Below are 23127 nucleotides of genomic sequence, written 5' to 3' on the forward strand. Positions count from 1 at the left end.
CATACATAGAATAAAATCAGGCAAGGATGGATGGCTATAGTTAGCGGTTCCCTGCTGTGAAGGAATCTGTGGTGCAGAGAAGAATAAAGAAGATTTAAAGAGGTTTACCAGCTGTCTGACCTCCCACCTTTGACCTTAACACCTCCCCACACCACCACCACCCTTAACATCCCTCCTGGAGCCCTCCGAAATTCATTCTCAAGTCAACAGCACACGAAGTGTGTTGCTGTGGGGGTTTAAAGGGATGATGGTGGTGGGGGGTCATTTGTGAGAGTGAAAGGCTGAGTGGAGGGTTGTTCAAAGGAGTGACTTCAGAATTTGTGACTGAAGTGAATGTGTGAGAGAGGGAAGAGTCAAGCACATGCAAGATGTCATGAATGCGTAGCCACTAGGGCTGCCGCTAACGATTGTTTTCATCGTTGGTTAATCTACTGATTATTTTCATGATTGTATAGTTTATAAAATGTCAAAAAAGTGAAAAAAATCATATCACAATCTTCCAAAGCACAAACTGATGCCTTCACTTTGGTTCTTTTGTCCAACTAACAGTTCAAAACCCACAGACTCAAATAATAATAATAAGATGCAAATAATTGACATTTTTCCTTCAAAAGTGACTGAAACTATTATTCAATATTCAAAATACTTGGTCACTTGTTTTCTTTGGGCACATTAATCAATTAATCAACTGTTCATGAAAGCTGTAGTAGCCACTGTACCTTCTTATGTACAGAGTTGTGCGTTGGTGTGTGTGTGTGTGTGTGAGCTGGCATCGTGTTATCATCACCACCTTCCTCTTGGCTCTTGCCCATGTGCATGTCCGTCGTCCACAATAACCTTCTGTCTGCCACACAAAGTCTTTATTTTGGTGGGTGGGAGGAAAGTAAGGCAATTCACAACACTGCTTCTGTGTTTCTATAATTCACGGTGGAGGAACACATTAATATGGATCATGCCACATTATTACCTCCCACTGAACCCTCGTGCAGTATCTGCCAACCACTGGCTAAGTGCTCTACAGGTCACATGAGGAGGCTTGAGCCTCAGTGTTTGGCTGAAGGACAGGGGACTTTTCATACTCGGCTGTCTGATGGTTATCTAGAAACACTGAGGGGATTTTTTGCTGGATATTTTTCAGGCTTGAGCTTCCAAAAATACAGTTAGTGAAATTGTCTGCATATGTGGTTTTCTTTCAGTCTATTGTTCTGCTTCACTTCAGTTTACATTTAATTTTTGACAGGACTACCTATGGTGAACTGTGCTTTCTTTTTGCATGGTGTGGACTTCACTGCCGACAGATTGGGATTTCTCTTTAGATGTTTAAATGTAATGTACCTGTAAAATTTAGATTTTTTTCTACCGGGGGGGGGTGGTGTCTGACTACAAATAATGCAAAGTGGCTGATAAAAAATGAAATTTTGCGTTTAGATGGTGAAAATTGAGAAATTCTTAGATTATTTCCAGTCTGTGTGATTAAATAGATTGCGATTTTATTTTGTGGCCAGATTGTCCACTCTGTTCCCTACTCTGTTGCTCATATCATTGCATTTGAAAGAATGTAAGATAAGATAAACCTGTATTAGTCATGCAGTGGGAAACTCTCCTGTGTATTGTGTTATTGTGTGTAAAGTTAGTGGTTAATTTTTTTTTTCTTTTTTTTTCTAAGAATGCATGGTTTGCCTTACCGAACTGTTCTTGAAAGCTGGGCTCTGGTGTTAAGAAGAAAGTCCCGACTCAAAGTGTCACATTTGCTGCTGTCTGTTCTCCGGGTCTTTTTAAAGGCTGTAAAAAAACAGTTGTCTTTACCAGGCTTCCAGTGGTAGTGCTGGTGGTGGGACCGTGATGGGTGGACTGACAGGCACAAAGACAGAGTGTGGGTCAACCTCGCCATCTGTCTCTGCTCTTTACAATGCTGTGTGATTGACAGGGGTACAGATACTCCCCTAACCCTCAGCACAAACACGATCTAACCACAGTCTTCTGCACACAGAGTTGCACAACGCTAATTGCTGCAGTAGCATGTTGATCTTTTTTTGCTTTTGTACATTAAATCATATAATCAGATCCAGTCACTTTAACGAAGCATAATAGAAATGCAGCACTTCGGTTTCATTTTTGAAAATCAGTGCAGAGACATGCTTAATATAATATTATGTGCAAGTAACTTAATCCCAGGTGGCAGCAATAGGAATCCCTGCAGTATGCTGAGCGAAGTTGGTGTCTTTTGTGTGTCTGCCGCAGTACCTGCTGGCTCGATGATGGTGGCAATGTACATTTCTGGCGGATATCAATAATTTTCACTCATTTTAGTCAATAACCAGATAATAGCACAGACAAGTGAAAATTAAAATACACCTTGCCTAATTACACATGGGAACAAAATGAATCTTAGAAACTCTGGCTACCACAGTAAGGTTCCTAAATACAGTTTGCCAGCTGATGAGCTTTGGCCCGGTTTCAGAGGCAAATTATCAGTTTTAACTCCATTTTTAATTGATTCCCTGAAAAAGATGGGAGGGGAGGGCTTCTATTCAATATAGTCAATACATTTTCCCCAATAGTATTGAGTGTCTGTTTGTATGTCAGCGTATCCTTTCATGTGAATGTGCAAGTTCGATTGGTGCCTCTCCATCTTTCACAATCTCCAGACGTACAGGATTAATCAGAAAGCTGCCAGCACAAAAGAAACTTTCGTTATGAACCCTGAAAAGGTAGGCTTGCTTCGGCACAGGTTGCAGCCTCGTATTGTATTTTACTGAATGATCACTGTCAAAGCCGGTGAGGATTACATTTTCAAACCTCAGTTTGAAAAGACACAAAATGGAACTAATTTATTGGATGCTGCCGGCTGAAGGCCCTGCTTGTGTTTGTTTGAATGAAATGAGAAAACTTCTGCTCTTGGAAGCGTATTAAGAAATGATGGTACTTCTTGGACCATTTAAGTACCGTATTTTCCGCACTATAAGGCGCACCGGATTATAAGGCGCACCTTCAATGAATGGCCTATTTTAAAACTGTTTTCATATATAAGGCGCATCGCATTATAAGGCGCATAGGATAGAAGCTACAGCAGTGGTTCGGGTTGCGTTTTGCGTCCACTAGATGGAGCTGCGCTAAAGGGAATGTCAACAAAACAGTCAGATAAGTCAGTCAAACTTTATTAATAGAATACAAACCAGCGTTCTGACAACTCCGTTCACTCCCAAAATGAATAAACAGCTGTGTTATTATTTTTCCCGATGTAATGTCAGCGACGTAGTATTTTCGCGACACAGTTTATCTTTTAACAACAGCACGGTATAACAGGTAGTGCAACATTTTTATCACGTAGTGGACGGGAACTTTTCCTCGATTCAATAAACACGTAAAAGAAACAGTCCGATACCGTTACGGTAACTCAAACGTAAGTGCAATAACAATATAGTAACTCTCTATATTGTGCAAAGTAATAACAATATAACAACCCCGTTCACTCCCAAAATGAATAAACAGCTGTGTTATTTTTCCCGAGGTAATGTCAGCGGTGTAGTATTTTCGCAACACAGTTTATCTTTTAACAACAGCACGGTATAACAGGTAGTGCAACATTTTTATCACGTAGTGGACGGGAACTTTTCCTCGATTCAGTAAACACGTAAAAGAGTCTGATACCGTTACGGTAACTCAGACGTAAGTGCAATAACAATATAGTAACTCTCGAAATAGTGCAAAGCAATAACCATTTAACAATAACTCAATGTTGCTCAAACGTTACTGTCCATATTCACAATATGACCAACCTTGTTCAGTTGTGAACACACAAAAGAAACACGTAAAGCTCACTTTATCAGTTCATTCCTCATCCACGAATTCTTCTTCTTCAGTGTCCGAATTGAACAGCTGGGCGAATACGGCATCCAACATGCCCGGCTCGTTAACGTCGTTAACGTCGTAAATTTCTCTCAGCCACTCACTCATCTCTTCTTCGTCCATCCATCCCTTCGAGTTAGCCTTGATAATGACGCCGGCTGGAAAGTCTTTTGGCAAGGTCTTCCTCTTGAAAATAACCATGGGTGGTAGTTTCTGGCCATTAGCCTGGCAAGCGAGAACTACAGTGAAGGACGACTTCTCATTCCCTGTGGTGCGAACATTCACCGTACTGCTCTCGTTTTATCCACAGTGCGCTTAAATCTGTTACTTCGGCCACGCCCCCTGACTACGGTAGCCACGATTGACCAATATTGATCCATAGATAAGGCGCATCGGATTATAAGGCGCACTGTCGGCTTTTGAGAAAATTTAAGGCTTTTAGGTGCGCCTTATAGTGCGGAAAATACGGTAGTTCATCAATAACTCTAATCTCCAGAGTAAAGGCCTAACTATCAGGCTTACAAGTACTTTATGACAAGTCCCTGTAGTTGCACAGCAGAAGAATTTTTCAATTAATCCATTTATTTGCAACTGCAACCATGTTTTTTAACCTTCAATGTATTTGGCAATTCAGTTAAGTCTTTAATAATTACATCCCTCTTTAGCACAACACATATCCTTATGATAAGTACCAACTTAGCTCTCTTGTTTGTTGTTGCTTTTGTTTCACAAAAAGATTCACTCTTGATTTCTGTATAAAGGAAATCATTTAAATCTTAACTTTTTTAAAGAAAAGGGCAAAAGATAGCTCCACTTTCACTCAGTTGTGAATTTTGTTAACATGCCAGCAGTCGTTTTGTTGCGTAGGTGTCACAGTTTTTCAAACGGTATGTATCTCGTTTTGGAAATGGAACTTCTCAAACCACACAGCAAATGTTGCACGGTGAGTCCTGCCAATTACACAGAGGAGTTTTGGAGACATTTTCTAAACACCCTGGTCTGCCAGTCTTTTCCTCCTCCGCCTCCTCCTCGATCACTTAGAATAATCTCATTTCCCCCCCATCCGCATGCCATTTCCAGAATGAATGAATATAAAGCGTTTTTCCCCCACTGTCCCAGCTGCCCTTCAAAAACTTCTCTCCCCCCTCTTGCTGTGGCAAATTTTAAAGTTTGTTTAAGCCTCTGGCCAGTTGGTGTGATGCCTGTCTAACTCCATTGGCAGAAGGCCAAAAAATAGTGTCACCCTTCCTTTTCCCAGTTCCCCATAACCACCACAATCTTAGTTGCACTCACACATGCAACCACAACCAACTGCTACTTCATTGTCAAGGACTTTCTCACATCCCCCATCTCACTTTCCTATTCAAGCGTCCAACTATGACCTGTACTGTGTCTTACAATGAAATGCCTCCCTTATAATATGTAGCTGCCACTCCCTGGCCATCACAGCCAGAGCCACCTGTAACCTTTAGCTTTTATGATCCTTGGCAGTCAGTGCTACAGAACTGTGAAGGCAGAAAATAAAAACAAGTATTCCTCTTTTTGTGTGTCTGGTGTGTGTCGACTTTGTCTGCCAACTTACGGCATCACAGTATGGCTAGGTTACACTGGAGAGAGATAGTGTGTCACCCCTCAGTAGTAAACAAAATGGCTGTGCAATAAAGTCCACATTTAGGAGGTCAGCTTGCCACCCAGGCCTCCCAGCTGCCAATCTGTTCGCCCCTGCCGCACGGCCCTGATGCTTACTGCTGTGCACTCAACCTCAACCGAGGTGGATTTCAGCAAAAAGCCTCAGAGCCATAGGTGTTTATTGGAAGGACAGTGCAGCCTCATAATGTTTGGAGTAAGCCCATTTCCTGCTGATCGAACTCAGTGCAACACCTGGAGGAAAACAGAAGGCTGAAGATTCAATGGGCTTCTGATAATTTGGTCTCAAGTCTTTTTATAAAATTCTTCTTCCTTTGAAAAGGGGTGAGAGACAGTCACCATTTTTCCCAAAAGTGATGAAGACTGATGATTTAAAGCTTTAAAAAGAGCAATTTTGAGTCTTTTGAGGGTTTAGCCACTACTTTAGGAGTGACACTTAAAATTCAAAGCTTTCATGCCAAGCAACATTTTACCTTCTAAGAAAACAAAATCATACAATTTTAGCAGTTCTTTGGAGGAAAATCTCTTTTAGAAGGCAAACTAGAGCTCAGAAGGCTCATAAGATCCCAGAGGTTATGGCGATCCCGGGGGGACGGCAGATGGCCAACACAAGGTGTCTCTGATGTGTCAAGCATCACTTCTACGTCTGGGAGGTTGGGAACAGTTGAGGGCAAAGGCTCATGGGAAAGCCACTCGAAGGAGGGGTTGCCAAGGCAGAGCAACCTCTTAATGAGGTCGCGGCCGTGCAGTTCTCTCTCCCTATGCAAACAGCCTTTACTTTAGGCAACAAAAATGCATTAGTAGTGTAACTGAAAATGTATTTCACATATTTGTTAAAATATCCACTGATTCACTGGAGTTTATTCTATAGCTACAAATATCTGTCATGTTTGTGTTGTTAGCATCTACCAGCATCCCACGATTGGGAAGATTCTTGCTTAAGTGTGCATCCTGGTGTTTCATGAATGCTCTGTACTTTAATACATTTAATAACAATGATGGAATGATAGCTCTGATTTTGTACCACGTTCAGGGTAATGGAAATAGTTGTCACCCTTGTTGTCAGAATACCTTGATGTGATGTGTGATGCCTGCACACTTAACGACCTGTTGCGTGGCATTGTTGGCTGCAGTTTGTTCTCCTGTTGCATGCTTAAAATGTTAATGTTACAGACAGGATCTTTCAACATGTATGAATGTTTTTCTTTCTTAAGCTCTTCTCCTTCTGTTGGGATGGTTAATGACAGGTGCACCTTGTTTTAGATTACTGTGACACAGATCTCTCAGAATTGAGTGGATGGCAATGAAAGAGTAAAGCTGGGAGGTAGATACACACTGGGGTATTTACATAATAGTCCTGCAGTTCCATGCAAATTCATGTGATTCCCCACCAAACATCTGCAATGCAAGCATAGTTTAGTATGCATGAGTTTGAGGGGGGAAGGGAAGGAGAGACAGGAAATGAGGGAGAAGAGGGGAGGGGGTTAGATGGAGAAAAGAAAGCAGAGATGGAGGATTTGAAGGACGCCTGGTTTGATCAGGGGGACATATTTAGAAAGCCAAACATACCTTCACACCCACGCAAACACGTACCCTCTTTCTCTTATACTGTCCATTTGTCTCTCTCCACTTACATAGCTGGTTGAGTTATTCATTTTTTCCTCGTTTCTGATTTTGCCTTAAGATGTAGCCAATATTCTGATGCAGGAAGCCAAAAAGATGCAGTGAGTGGTGAGAGAGATGTAGAGTGCATTCGAGGGAGTTAGAGAGTGGAGGGAAACCTTACCAATGACACAAGGAATCAATACTGTTAGGATTTCAGCATAGTGAAAAACAGATGGTTGCTACAGACTTGTTTTATAGCTGAGGCTGAGGTGTGGGTATACCTCTACTTCTTACAAAGAAAAAAAACAGCTATATACAGACAGAAATAAATAAATTCTACATAATTAAGTTCACACTGAATTATTACACAATTAAATGCCAAATGCACAAGTAAAATAAAAACAATGAAACAATGAAATATAAAAACACCTTTACCCATATGCAAATACAAGCTACTACAGATATGAAGTACAATATCTACATATTTATGCACACATAAATAAACATACATGTAGAAACACATACTAATAAATATGTGCACACAACACATGGATAATATTGTTCACAGAAACACAAATAAACAAGTCCAAACACGGACACATACAGTATATATGACACATAAATAACACACAAACCCATATGTGTCCACACGGTGGTAAAATGGACCTGCATCTTACATCGCTGCATTGTTGGTACTCATACTGTGGGGTATGAATCAATCAAAGACTACCTAAACTGGTTTAGGTAACAGCCTGTAATTCTCTGCTGGTGCATTAAAACCTTCAGTTGAGGCAAAAGACTGCAGAGGGAGAGACAACAGCCAAAGACTTAGCATAAACAGTAGTTTAGAAGAGGCCCTGAGAAAGGTAGTATTTGCTGAAAAATTAATATTTTTCCATCGACATCATCCAGCAAAAAACAGCACAAATTGACTTATTTTCATGGTAATCAACTACGGCATCAGCCTCATTTTCTTTCTTTTTAATTTCTCTCCAAAAATCGATGACAAAAGCTAATTTCGTGGTGTTAGTGTGGACACAAATATTATGAAAACATTTTTAAATCCACACAATATTGTTCATTTTTCTCCTCTTCAGTTTTGCTTTAATCTAAGAATGTGGTTGTTTGTGGTCAAGAATACAATGTGAATTTTATAGAATGTGGGTTGTGTGGTGGTAGCTGCTTAATGGTAATGTTACCCACTGAGCAGCAATAAGATGTGCAATTTTCTTTTTGTCTTTTTTGGTTGAAACATTATGCTCTCTTATGTTTTTCAGACGGTTTCTACTAGCTGTGATAGCTTTGACTAGAAGTCAAAGTTGGTTGAAAGGTATTCCTTTATGGTTCATGGCATAGCTTTGCGCTTCTTTTGGATATACATATTCACATGTCTAAAGTATTTGTTAGTGTTCAGAATTGTCGAGACGGCCCTCATTCAAGTAATAAAAAGTCCTGAGTCACGCTTTTGTTGTAGGTGAAAGACATGGAGCAAGAACATTGTTGTTCTGTCATAAGTGGCCCTTTTCCCCATGCCATTTCATTTGCCCTACACGAAATAATATTTGTGCTTGGCTGACCAGGGGTGGGCAGCCTTTTGTGGTCAGGTTGACCTTTAACTTTGCAGAGGCCAAATTGAGTGAATTCAATTATATGTTGAAAAATTAGTTGGAAATCACATTGTCTGAAAAAGAAAAAGCTTAACTCTCCCATTTATATTAAGACAGATTTCTCTAAGTCAATTTCCACCACCTTCATAAAGTTCCTGACAGGTTAGAAGGGCCAATACCCATTTCTGCAGAATTAACAACATCTCTGCCAGTCTCCACCAAGGAGTCATGGTAAACAGGTCCTGTCAGGTTCCTGGAGCCAAAAATTAAATGTTGTTGACACATACACTCCAGAAACCAAACAATGCATGAAAAACATACTCCTGTGTAAAGCCCAACATTTTTTTTTGAGGACTAGACAAACGGGAAATATTATTCTTTTTGAAGTTCTAGACATCAAACACTCAGTTTTGATGATCAAGCCCAACCAAACAGGTCTTTTTAAGTGTGTGTGTGGAGTGAGCTTACTGTTCACCTCATAAAAGAGATTATTAATGTGGTCCCTCAGGTGAAAAGTAGTTGTTTGTCTCCCCATGAATACAACTGCACATCTTTACCATGTGTGTGCGCCTTTGTGTGTCTGTGTGGCAAGAACAACTGTAACATTACACAATATATGTGTGGATGGAAATAATTTGGTGTCTTGAAACCACTGCCTCTTCTTGAGAAATATATACTAACCTTTACCTTCATTCCTGACAGGAATTCTAAAGGATTTCTATTTTTTCCTGACCCTTTGTGGTACATGCTTAGTCGTGCATGTGCACACAGTTGTATCCCAAAGGGCCAGCTTTTATTGCATGTGTATGGCACAATTTCCTGTCTCCCTTTGCCTGGCAACTGGTTTATATCTGCAGTGCTAGCCACATTTCAAAGGGGAACAAAAGTTCTATCTTCAAAGTATGTTCATTAGTGAAATGTCTTACAATTAATAAATAGACTCACAGTAATGTGGTCAGTTTGATGACCTGCACTTATTTCATTTGAATTTTTGCATTTATTTGCTAAAAGTTCTTTTTGGTGTTTAATTCTACTTCTGTTAGCATTAAAATGCAAGTATTATGAATGTTTATGATTTACATATTGGCAAATACTCAGACGTAACTGTCAGTGCCAATGCCAGTGGGATGCCGGTGTTGCCCAAGTTGTATTCACTGACCTTTTAAATGTAGTTTGGTTGACCAACTTTGAAAAAGAATTTGTTTAATTTGCTACAGTGGGCACTTGGGAGTTATAAGTTTGGTACTTACAGAGCAGCTACAGTCAGTTTAAGTCCGTAACATTGGATAACCTCCATCCATACTATGCCAGTGAGAATCTGAAGCTGCAGCTCTGTTGTCATGATTGCTGTCAACAGTGTTGCGCTCTGGTCATCGAAAGTTGTTTTGGTGGGTTAGCATACATATTTTTCCCATACTCATCTTGAGTATCATCAAGCTTAACAATCACTATCTCTAATTTCTTTAAGAAATGAACAAGGTGTTGCCGTCATCCAGTCATTCTGAAATCTGCAAAACATGACCGTTAGCAGTTTTCTCTCAATCCCAACTTAAAATGTGGAAGCAGTGGGGGTAATGGTGAGGGTTTATCAATCGATTGGCCTCTCTGCTGGCATTGGTAGAATGCTAAATACTCATTCCTAGCCATTCCTAGAGGGAAAGTAGTGAATGCTTTTAGCAAGAGTTGACAGGTTTTCCTGTGAAGGTGCTAATGGCATAAGAAACATGCTGTGCTTTCCATATCATGTCTTCCCACTGAGCAGAAGTCTGCTTCAGCAACTTGTCAGCATCTCTGTTAAGGTTCAAATCTTGTTTTTTTTCCCCAAATCCTTGAATGTCTGAAGAATATGTATCAGAGAGCATGTATGCATCTTTCTATCTAAACGTCTCTATCTATTCTCTTTCTTCTATTTACAGTTCACAAAAGAAGGCAGCATTGTTCAGCGTAGACGGTGTCTGTGGTTAAAGTGGAGCCCACACATGGCCTTAGGCTGTTTGTCGAGGCCGTTCAACAACAATAGTTGTTGTAATTGTGCTGTGAAGTTTGTATAGCAATCAAAGGTGGAGATAGAAAGCCATGCCCTAAAGGGAGGGTCATAAATCATAACCTTGGCATCTTGTGAGCATAGATAGAGTAATTTCCTGCAGGCATTGCAAGATCCCCTCTGCCTACACGAGTGTTTACAGTCTGAGCATTTGGGGTATCATTCAGAAGTCCCCTACACAATTTCTGACTCCCCTATTCTCTTTATTCTTCTTTCTGTATTTCCCTCAGTTCTTGTCCATGACATGACCTGCACCCCAGGCCAAGAAAAAAATACATAAAAGAAACAGACACAGACACACATGCTGGTCGTGTGTATAGTATTGTGTTGAAAGATGAACCGACCTTCTGAGAGACACCGACTCCACAAAAGACCTATTCTTGATCTCTCCTATTGTGTTTTCGTAAGCGCACATGCGTCAGATGGTCTTGAATTTCTCTGATCTATGTGTGGGGGAGAATAAAGAAAAAAAAAAAGTGTGGTTGGAGGCCAGCAGCTTTTCACTCTGCGTTTGTGTCATATATGGGTTTTGCTCCAATTTAAGTGTGCCCGTTGATGCATGTGTGAGTTTGTCTCGTGTAGCCAGTTGAAGAGCCTGGTGGTCCAGGAGCTGTGAAGGGTGCGGCGCTCCTCTTTGCCTGCTGTCTGAGGTGCTTGGTTACACTGCAATTAGCTGTGGTTTTCTGCCTCTCAGTCACAAATGCAGCCCTGTAAAACAGTGGCATATATTAACCTTTCAGCTCCTCTGACAATTTAGCAGCTCGACATGACTGACATAATCAATTCTGAGTGAGGTGATTTTTTTTTTTTTTAGCCTACCATCACATTATGTAAAAGGTTTTATAGGGAGTTATATTAATTCTATAAAACTGTAAGTCTGTCACTTTATTTTAGCCTATGTGCTTGTAATCCTGATGCATCTGAATAATAGAGATTGTAACTGTCAGACATGCTATTTTTGACTCAATTCACATTTCAACCACTGACTAATGTCAGGGACAGTTAGTGGCTGTTTCATGAATCAAAACTGTTGACAGAATATTTAACCTCTAGCTTACTCTTACAAAAAGTTGCTTTATGGCATCCATGATAAACAACAAACACAATTTGTGTTATACAGAACTCCGCTAACCACTAAACTAAACTCCGCTTACGTGTAATTAATCTCACTTTTATAGAGTAGCCCTCATTCCTCATGTAGGTTTAGCTGAGGAATAGCATTCTGAGAGCTGGGTGGAGTTCAGTGTCTTGCACAAGGGCACTTGAGCAAGGCAGATGCATGCTGACACAGGGGCTTGAACATGTGCTGTCTTGTCATCTCGGTCCTCTGAGAATGGATAGTTTTGTGTCTTCATGTTTTCTGCCCAATTACTCTCCGTTTAAGAGTGCTTGAGTAAGACCCCACATTTTTGTTAAAACTTACCTGCAGGCTCACGTTGTTGTAAGATACTCTGGATAGGGGTGTCAGCTGAGTGGCATAAACATCAAAACAAACAAAAAAATAAAAAACTGACAAACTCATTACATTCACGTCATCTATCTTTCTCAATTCCCTCTTTTTTCGTCTCTTTATTCATGCCTTCTTAATTAAGGAGTATGTATAACCACTTGGTGGTGGCTCTGTGCTGCACCAGACATATCAATGAGAAAAAATTGCGTGTGTGTGTGTGGTGGGAGGTGTCCCCAGTCCCTCTGTGTAGCTTGGGGGATTAATGGCAATTTGACTAAAACAAAGAGACAGTGCCTGGAATATCATTGGGCGCTTGTGTAATTACAAGGCAGCGAGATAAGCAAATAACGACAAGATCAGGCGATTAGGAAGGAATAAAGAAAGAAAACAGTGACTCCCCTGCTAATTAACGAAAGTGAGGAGACACTGATTGCGAGATGGCGAGGTTACAGGGTTTAGAGTATGTGACCCTTTGCTTCCAGCAGCGCCACAGACAGACTGTTACCTTCCTTCCATTGATGTCAGTAGCAATGATGGGCTGTGAAGAGCGCAGCAGAGTGGCCCAGTGTTGCTTATCAAAAGTCTTGCCCCATCGATGTGAGCAGGACCATCACCTTTTCAAAGCAAGTGGCTCTAGGTGCAGGGAACCTGTCAAATGCTCAAAGGTTTTTACACATTGCTTGACACCATTTTATTTAGACATTTTTCTCTAAAGTAGAACTCTTGCAGCATGCAGACTTGCGCTGTGTTACCTCACTGTCCCTGTGTATGAATGCTTTTCATTTTCCCTATGTCTGTAGAAATGTATTGGGTCTCCGAGACTCAAATCTTTGTAACTATGACTGTAGATCTTGCTGCGCAAAAAAACAGTGTGGTGGTCAAACCCCAAAATAAAATTGCTAACAAAATTTCTTCTTTCTTTCTACCTTTTTGCAGAGTACCAAGCCGTCCTGCGTGAAGACCCCAACCTTCCCTGTGCAGTCAGGGCCTCGGCTCTCTAGCCAGGTCAAAGATCCGTCCCACCCCACCCCTCCCTGTCCCCCTATCCCCACTGGAGCCAAGATGGCCACCAGCGGTGCCCCTCGCCTCTCCTTGCCACTCCTGCTGCCTGTCACCACTTTGCTGCTATCACTGCTGCTCACCGGCTCCCACGCCTTATGTAAGTATCAAGACGTTGCCTAGCCCTGCTACTACTGATGACTTTCCAGAGACTTGACTTGCCCTTGAGAGGTTCTACATTCATATCTGAAACAGGGAATATTGCAGAAAGGTGGAGGATGGCAAGTTAACAAAGCTTTTTTTGCTTCCTTTCAGAGATATTTAAGCTTGCTTGCTACTATCCTTAAATGTTTGCTTTTTGTGAGCTTATAAACGCATGCATTTCTATCTCAAATTCTTGGCATCTTATCTTGGAAAGGTTCATTTTCCTCTCCAAAAGGTCTGTTAGACTGAATCTACTTCTGCTTCAGCCTAAGAAAATAAGAATTTCCCTACAATGTCAATAGTCGGGCTTGACCAGTAAGAGTAAGTGCCATTCTTAGAATCTGTATTTGTCTTTTAATTGTGCTTAAGATGAGCGAGCTTGCAGGGCCTCGGTGATTTCTTTCAAAGAGACAAGGACGTTTACCTGCTGATAGACACATTTTTTTTTTCAAAAGACTGAACATGCGACTTACCAGTTAGAAACCCAGACAATGTTAAATTGTGGACATCTAAAAATATTTCCCATTTAGACACGATGCTTGTTTGTATAGATTGTCATCCACAACTCCCCATGTTGGTGACAGGGAAGCACTATCCCACCCTGTCAACTTCTGCTTGGGATTTGTTCCGCACCATTTCCCCATTAAGATGGGCTTAGAGCAGCATTAAGGAGACAAATCAAAGAGGAGGCCCTGCAGAGAAACAGAACAAGAGTGATGGCGAGGTGGGGAAGATCCCCCTTGGGTTTCATTGTTTGGAAGTCTGTGATTGTGACTGTATGTGTGGGGATGTGTTGTTGAGTATGTAAGGGAATTATATATGTATGATGTGCTGAATGTGTCTTGTGTCTGTAGATCACTGTCAGCATGTGTGTTGGTGTGTGTCAGCGACAGGTCTATGCTTGTTTGCATGCATATGTGTTAGCTGACTGTACATACATGCACAAAATGGAAATGATACGTGTGCAAATTCGCTATAGCGTTTCGTTCTTTGTATTGTATGTGTCCAAGGAAAGGCAGAGCTATGACATTGTCTCATTTTGACGGGATCTAATCTTAACCCAAGTTGCTTAAAAAAGCTGTTAAAAAAACAAAACACGTTTGTACAAAAGGATTGTGAATACATGCACCTTATATCAGCTATGTTCCGGTGTAAACAAACCATAAAACTAGATTAAGTCTGCAACATAATGGAATTGGGAAGGTCTAAACAAAGAGAAGCTGAATCCATCAAAATAGTGAGAAAGAGAATTAAATGACATTTTAAACAGATTCAGCAAGTATGACATTTACGGCATGCTATTTAAAAGTCTAGGTGCCACAACTGAAATTATGAGGAAGGTGAGACAGTTTCTGTCTATCCTAAGTAATGCGCAAGAAAAAATGCATTTTCTGCCTTGTTCCCCCCATCTGTCTTTTCTCTAGCTTTCATTTCTGACATTCAGTGAGTGTGTTCTCGGTGGTTCAAGATAACATGAGTAGGACTTGATTTTTCTCATGTTGCAACAGAGCTGTCTGCTCTTGATTGCATGGTGGTTTGAGTGTCTGGCAGTATAATTCGAGTGTCTTTCAGCTCGGCTGGCTGAAAACATCAGAAATTGCACTCAGACAGATGTCAAACAGTTGTCTTTGTTCTCTTCCTTCACGCCTTTTCTGTCTCACCGATGGCAAGGCCACACATTCGTTCTTAGAATGAAACAAAAGCAAAGGTGCAACAGCTCCTCATGTTGCATGTTAAGACAGCTTAGGACTCCACTAATTTTTCTCCAACCTCTTTTAAATAATATTCAGTAGCTTTCCTCCTCTTTTGCTTTCTCTTATGCACACACACACAAACAACAGGGCTCTCTCCCCTTCTGTCAGTATCTGCCAGTCTTTGTCTGCTCTGCCTGTGGATATGATCGCTGTTTTTGTCAAGCTCTCGCACTGTGTCTTATTGTTCACACTTTTTTTTTTCTTTTCCTCCCCCCTCCAGGCCAAACACACATACACACACTCTTTCGCCCTTTTTTCTCGTATCTTTTTGAGGCCACGTAGCACGGCCCCACCGTTACTTTGAGAAATATATGCACAGACTGCCTTCTTTTGCTCTCTCTGATTGTCTGTCACACCCACACCCACACACACACACACACACACCCCAGTGGGGCTGTTGTCCAATTATAATCACTCCCACCTGGTGGACTGAGAGGAGTTTGTGTGTCAGAAAATCACTGAGACACACACACACACACAGTGGAAGCCACCCTTTTGCAAAAAAAAAATACAGCTGAAAGCATGATGTCATCCCCCATATCCCTCTCTCTCTCTCTCTCTCTCTCTGTCTCTCTCTCTGTCTCTCTCTCTCTGTTGCCCTCCATCCCTTTCTATTTGCACTCATAAATCACAGTGAGAAGGAGACATTTTTAATCAAAAGAGAAAGAAAGATGGCTCAATAAATCCTTCCACCGCAACCGTAATAATGCACGGCTTGCTGTTTGTGTGCATCTGTATTTGTCTGCATCTTTGCATGAAATCTGTATCCAGGCACGTATGTGTGTGTAAAGGCTGAGATATTATAATGTCACCAGAGCTTTGTTACAGGTGACTGTAGCATATTGAGCAAGTAGATGCATAATTTTGTGGTGGCACAGCTATAAAACTAGATGAAAGTATCATACATTCATTTTATGAGGAAAAGCCCAAAGTAATTGTGTGAACATCTGATATTCATATATATATATATGTATATATATATATATATATATGTTGATCATTATTTGTTTGGAAATTTTAGCTTAAAAGCTTCTCGGTAGGCCACAAATAACAGTAATTAAAATACAAAATAAATATTAAAGTAAGTATTTAGTCTCATTAATACATTGACAAACGCACAAAACAAAAACAAATATCTTTACCTATATATATATATTTATCCTATAATATACCTATAATATCTATACCTTTTAACAACATGTTTTTAAAGCGGAAATCAGTTTGACTTTTTGTTACGAGTGTTTCATCACAATTTCTTATTGTACTGAGTCTTGGGACAAAAATGTTTTCTGATACCACAAAGTCTGGGATGATAGGATTCTGAATCGATTCAGTTCAGCCTGGGTTAGATACGATAGATATATTTCAAAATAAAAGCATAGCTTAAATATGACCACATGGAAGATATGGATAACCAAATTAATGTGATGATCCAGATCGATGCATCATTAGACTCCTGCTATTTGAAGAATTTATGCAAAATTGCAATTCAGCTTTTGTGGTCATTAAAGAGAATACAGCAAAGTTAAGACTCAGTAAAGTCATAAGTGTGAAATACAGCTCAATCAAGCACAGCAGTCAAAAGGTATGTTTCATTTTTTTACTTTACTCATCAAAAGGTTGTGTTCCTGACATGTCAGGGAGGCTGATTAAAAATTTCTCTGTAGGTATTGAAAGTGTCAGCGATTACTGAAGTTATTAGCTGCATGAAAATCATCTTGTAATATTAGTTTTTTGATTTATGAGCTCTGGGTGACAGAGTTGCCTTAGTGCTCACCATTTCCTACCTGTGCGCACACACACGCACACACACACACACACACACACACACACACACACACACAGGTTTGCCCAGTTATCCTTGTTAGGACTTTGCACTGACATTCATTTTGTGTAACCTTAATCCAACCTCAGTTCATACCATAGTATAACCCTAACCCATTATGACTAAAGTTATGACTTAAGTTTTGTCATTGGATACTCAAATATGGTCTCATAAGCCACATAGGGAATTCTTTCTTTCCAGTTGTGTTCTGTTGTTGTCCTTTGGAGTTGATAAAGATGCATCAAAAAGCAGAATTTCTTTTGTAGACAGAAAAAAGCAACTTAATGCTTGATGTTTTAATTGGCTTAAGCCCATTTTTTATTTCTTTTCTGATATATCTCAATTTCCTCATCCTTCTTGAGTTAAGTGACTCTATCTTGCAATATTTGTTTGTATTTGGGTTTTGTTTTTGGACAGGGAGTCAGGGTTATTTATCTGCCTTTTTTTCTACACTTTCACCTTCTTTTTACTTTTTCCTTCTCCTCTCTTTCAACCTTTTAGAGTCCTCAGCAGTAGCATTCTTGGCAAAGTACTCGTAATAGTAATTGGCCAGAACTCACAGTGACGGGGTGAGGGTGTTCAATTATTTATATTCCTTTGAAGCTGCCAATTGGAAAAAAATGAAGCCCCTTAGCCCCTGTTATTTTCTTGTTCTTGTTCCCTACATCTCAGTCTCTGTGTTGCTCTGTCCTCTTTTCTCTCTCCTGCTCACTGTCTGTACTTCTCCCGGCTTCACTCCTTATCTTTTCCAGTCATATTATGTTTGAGCCAACACTGTCAAGTTAATTCTGTCAAATTCAATTTTATGTACACCCTGCTGTTGCATGCTTGGCCTCGTGCTTTGCTCAGTACACTGTTTTTCTCTCAAATGAGAAGAAAACAAGTTAATTTTTAATTGGGTTACAGGCATGAATCACTGCCTCAAGTAGCCTGTTGGCGCTGACTAGAATTTAAAACCTGCTAAAGATGAGGTGGAAAAGCTGTACACTTAAAAATAACAGTGGGAAACAGTTTGATTTAGTGGTGCAAGAAACCATCTTTCCTTCTTCAAAAGTGTCTTTTGGAAAGACTTCAAATTCTTGGATTTGCATTCACTATAAAGTCAAATGTATTTTACAACCACAATTGGAATAGATATGTTCTTACTGGCTGTCTGGGAGATTTGCCACCGAAGAGGCCAAAAAAGACAACATGTTTGCCACTTGTTGCGTGTTCACATGTGAACTTGAGGTCGAACATGTGATCAGGGTGCATGCTTGTTGGAGATGTTCAGAGATGTTTGTTGTACAAGATGGCTGAACCGTGCTGACAAGAAGGTTCATATTTATCCCATTTGGACTGATTTACAGTGTTGAAAGAACAAACAATCAACAATGCAGCTCTTTGCCCATATGGCTGACAGGGCAGCATGCAGGTCCTTCCACTCTCGAACTGGTTCAGGAAAATGAAACATTGTGGCAATAATAACAAGGAAAAATCCAGTCAGTACATCGAAAAGAACAGTATTGATCAGAACAATGGATCAAATAGCTGTCCTCCAAGCTTGCAGATACAGCGTGGGTGATGCTTATATCTCTCTTTCTCAGTCTCTTTACAATAACACGCTCCAGCTGTTTGAGTGCTGTTATATGTACTCAGTTTGACAGAACAATATGAGTGATTGAAGTGGATGAAAAACGCTATCCCTCGATGTGTTTTTTTTCCATCAAGTAGATAGGAATTCAACACGCCATAAGGTGGCTTTTAAATTCCCTCCTTTGATGAGCAATTTAAGATCTTCAAAGGTTTTTGAATCCCTGGAAAGGATATTGGATGTTGGTATTGGATGGATATTCCTCGATCCCCGTTGGTCCATTCGGTTTTCAGACCTTTTCTCTCAGACTGCACAGGTGGAGAATTTTTCTTGTATATGGCTTAACTTGGATTTGACTAGAGAGAAAGATACAGTGAGTGTTTTTCACTCAGTGTTTTATTTTCAATGAAGAGATAGAAGATTGTTTTGTCTCCCCATTTTCTTTACCCTCTTTTCCTTTGTTTTGACCAGACCAATAACACCTTTGGCAATTGGACGTATCCTCTTCATTTAATGAGCCAACAAGTGTCAATTTCTTCAAGTGAGTCTTTAAATGACACAAAATTGCTCCCATTTCACCTCCTGTGTGTGTGCTCTTGTCAATTTTGAAATCAGACACACACTTAGGCTTAATTTCCCCCCCATTCTCTCTGAGGGATCTAGCCTATTTATTTCCAGTGGGCCGAGGCATACTTAGCGTCTTTTACTTTTTTCTTTAGTCTTCAACAATGGTTTCAGTGGGACCAATTTGCGCAAATTACGAATGTGCCACTGTTTTTAGAAATGCTGCTTTGCTGTGACAGCAGTGTGGTTGTGCAGGAGTTTTTCACCTCTAGCTACTAAGACTCCAGAACTGATTTTATTCTGGGTTCCCACATCCTGCCACAAGTCCCTCATGGACTGCAAAAACTGAACCCTGCAAGTTTTTTTTTGGCATGCACTCAACATAGACAGCACACTGTGTGATGCAACGGGTAAGGGTTTACACAAAAACATCACCTCTTTACTTATTGTGTGTACAATTGAAATCTCATTTCTTGGCAGTTGTAATCAGTTGCTTTGAGAATCGCCTTTAAAGATGTGATAATAGTATTAAATAAGACTTTTTTTTGAGGTTACGAGATGGACTATTTTGCACTGTGTGAACTGGCTGTACAATCCAGGCAGCGCAAACTGACTTTGTGAATCATTACATCAACAGTTGCTTCACACCCCAGCTACCCTCCCCCCAGCTGCCCTCAAAGAAAATCCCAATTAGCCTTTTTTCCTTATATTTCAATTGTAAAAGCAACTCTTTTATTAACCCATAAGCTTGCATGGCTAAGTTAAGGGTTATGGAGGAATGGGGCCTGATCCAAACATGCCCTGTGGAATATGGCTACAGCTGAGATTAGTTGCAATGTTTTAATCCTGACTGGCAGAGCATGCGTGCACGTTTTAAGGACACATTCAGACAGTTTCAGAAATTCCAGCCCCCCCTTAAGCGTACTATAATAATGTACTGCTCAAAAGCACCTTGGCAACAGATGAGGAGTGAGTGGAAGTGTTTGTCCTTCAACTGTCTAATACAAATTTTTAGTCTATAACAGATGCTACAGATGCTAAAGCTGCTGCTTAGTTAAAGCTAATGTTATTTCATACAAATATAATGCCTTCTCTTACAGAATTTGTTAGATATGATAGATGGTCTCATGCCAGACACCGTGCTAGCCCTGTTTATGCAGCTCACTTATTCATTCATGTTGGCTTATGTTGGTGCCGCCAAATTGTCCATCTTTACTTGCAAACAATTTTCCCATCAGAAATTTGGCAATGGATTGACCAATATTTCTTTTTTCCTTTCTTCTCTTTTCTTGCCCAGTTCAGGCTTTTTTGCGGCAGTCTGTTGGTCTTTGTTGGCAGCAGTTGTGTGTGAAAACCTCTAGACGAGACAAAGCGAGACGGGTTTCGAGTAAAGGCTTGGTTTCCATAGTGATGTCGCTTGCCTAGTCAGCCTGTGAGAATTGGTCCTGATTGATGGGGCTTGCTTGTTTAGGCCTGGCGGGTGTGTGGTGTGTGCAAGTGTGAGAGAGAGGGTTTGTGTATCTGTATGTTTGTTTATGTGTATTGGTGTTTAATGCATCCATTTGAATGCACATTTGGCAGAATCAATCTGCCTGTCTATCTGTCCATTCATCCATCCTTCCATCCATACACCTTTCTGAGGGCTTGTGTGTGTGTGTGTGTGTGTGTGTGTGTGTGTGTGTGTGTGTGTGTGTTTGCTGATGTAGGCTGGTAGGGTTTTAAGTAAGGCTGAGGCCTTACAGACAGGCAGTTCTGGCTGCTTGCTCCCCTGCTGAGTTTTTTGGATAGCTGTTAGGTGGCTACTGGAAGCTAGTAAATCTCTACCTCAGAGGTCCACATCAATGTAGTTCAACATCAGCAACATGTCACTGCTAGTCCATTTGAACTGGTTTATTACTGCTGTAGTGAAAAAGCCTTAAAATGTTTAGAAATCAAAGTAAATTGTATTTAAATCAGTAGAAAATGTTGAAATTTCCATTTAGAATTAGGGCAACATGAAAAATATGAAAATTAAATAAGAAGTTATGAACATGTTGGGATACCAAATTGCTTCACTGCTTTTGATTTCTTTCCCCACCACCCCAAGCACTTGGTTTTGACAGTACCTGTGTGTGTGTGTGTGTGTGTGTGTTTGTGTATGTCATGTGTCTGCTCTTTGGTTAATATGAAAATTAAGTTTAATCTCAGCCAGGATTAGCTTCAGTAGGTCACCTTTAAATCAGTAACATGCAGCCGCTGATGTTACTCTCATCCACTTAGTAAATACATCAAAAAAAGGACATAAGAAAATCTGTTGTTACATTTAGGCAGTAGAGTGTCTGTTGCGATAAAGTGGCAGTGAGTGGGATGAAAATATGGTGAATAAGTTACACGCTTTTAACTCATTGCTCATATCCAGAGCAACCGCAAGTACAACAGTAAAAAACTGATTCAACTGTTCAAACTGATGTCATTCTTATCTGCATTTTCACCCTGATTACATCCTCTTCCCAGACTGCCACATGAGGCAGGAGAAAGTGGAATTACTTTTGCTTGTAGTAGTACCTCTAATAGTACCAAAAGGTCTCTTATGGTGTGAAAGATACCTATTTGTAGCAAGATGGATAACAAGTGCCCTTTTCCCAATTCCCTGCCTGTCTCTGTAAATCACTGAATGGCTGTGCGTCATTTTTTCTCCCACTTTGCTAATTCAGCAGCTAATGGCTCCTATTTATGACCCAGGAAGCTTTTCTCCATCAATTACAGTATTAGTCACAAAGCCGGTCCCCTCCCTCCTCTTAAACACCCCCCAACCCCACCCCGTCCTCCAACTACCACCACTAAACGACAACAGTAAAGTACTGTAATGGAGCCTTCTCATATTCACATATCCACCTCCCACTCTCTACCATTTTATAATCACAGTGCTGGTGTATTCTGTCTTATCAGGTCCAACAGAGATAGCGGCCAGTAGCAGGTGGTTGCTGTATTAGCTAAACAAGCGTCTGTGTGCACAGTGTGAGTTTTTTTCTTTCTTTTTTTCCTCCTGTTAACCGGTCGTGTTTGCGTGGATCTGTTCTTTCCTCCGGGCCTTATGAAGATAGCCCCCGTTGCTGGTTATTTTAGCTCGGGCCATGTCCCCCTGCCAGGCAGATAAAGACGGGTCTCGTGTGCTTATCTGGGCAGCACTGTACCTCAGTTTGTCTGACGAAAGCTTGGGGAATAGAGAGAGACTTTGGTGGAGGGGACAAATGGCCTCTGCGGGTCCAACGTCCTTTCAATGTCATCACTGGTAACATAACACACCATTTGGTGGAGACTTTAATACACGGTACCTTACAGCTAAAGAGGAGAATGCAGTTTCAAAATAAGTGGCTCCTGTGGGAATCAAATCTCAAAGTGCGCAATGAAAGAGAGAGCAGAGGATATTTGAAAGTATATTTTATAGAAAAATGGAATTAAATTTAAGGGTTTTCCACATCATATTTGACTTCTAAATAAGACTTTAGACATTAATGGGGAGTTGGTTCCTCGTTTGCTGCTATAACAGCTTCCGCTCTTCTTTTCACATGATTTTGGAGTGTTTCTGTGGGAATTTTTGCCCGTTCAAGCGGTAGAGCAATAGTAAGGTCGGGCATTGAGATTCGACGGTAAGGCCTGGCTCACAGTCTTCGTTCCAGTTCATCCCAAAGGTGTTGGATGGGGTTGAGGTCAGGCCAGTAAGGTTTTTCCACACCAGACTCATCCAACCATGTCTTTATAGACTTTGCTTTGTGCGCTGGGGCACAGTCATACTGGAATAGAAAAGGGCCTTCCTCAAACTGTTGCCGCAAAGTTGAAGCATAACACTGGCCAAAATCTCTTTGTATGCTGAAGCGTTAAGATTTCCCTTCGCTTGAAGTAAGGGACCGAGCCCAACCCCTGAAAAACAGTCCCATACCACACCTGAACTCAATAATAAAGAGGTCGCCCCAATACTTTTGTCCACATAGTGTATTTCACAGTAAATCAGCAAAATTGCTCAAGA

The 23127-nt window shown here is 40.7% G+C and overlaps 1 protein-coding gene across 14 annotated transcripts in view; it reads left to right on the plus strand.

The window, feature by feature from the left end:
* Window positions 1-23127, plus strand: part of ptprsa (protein tyrosine phosphatase receptor type Sa) — a 224716-nt gene that overhangs the window by 82642 nt on the left and 118947 nt on the right. For all 14 annotated transcript variants that reach the window (XM_046391868.1, XM_046391867.1, XM_046391873.1 and 11 more), the window contains one exon: window positions 13139-13361. In XM_046391868.1, the coding sequence (XP_046247824.1) occupies window positions 13265-13361 (97 nt within the window). In that variant the 5' untranslated portion in view covers window positions 13139-13264. The remainder of the gene's footprint in view (window positions 1-13138; window positions 13362-23127) is intronic.

Source organism: Scatophagus argus, chromosome 6 (assembly GCF_020382885.2).
Source record: "Scatophagus argus isolate fScaArg1 chromosome 6, fScaArg1.pri, whole genome shotgun sequence".
NCBI classification, from domain to species: Eukaryota; Metazoa; Chordata; class Actinopteri; family Scatophagidae; genus Scatophagus; species Scatophagus argus.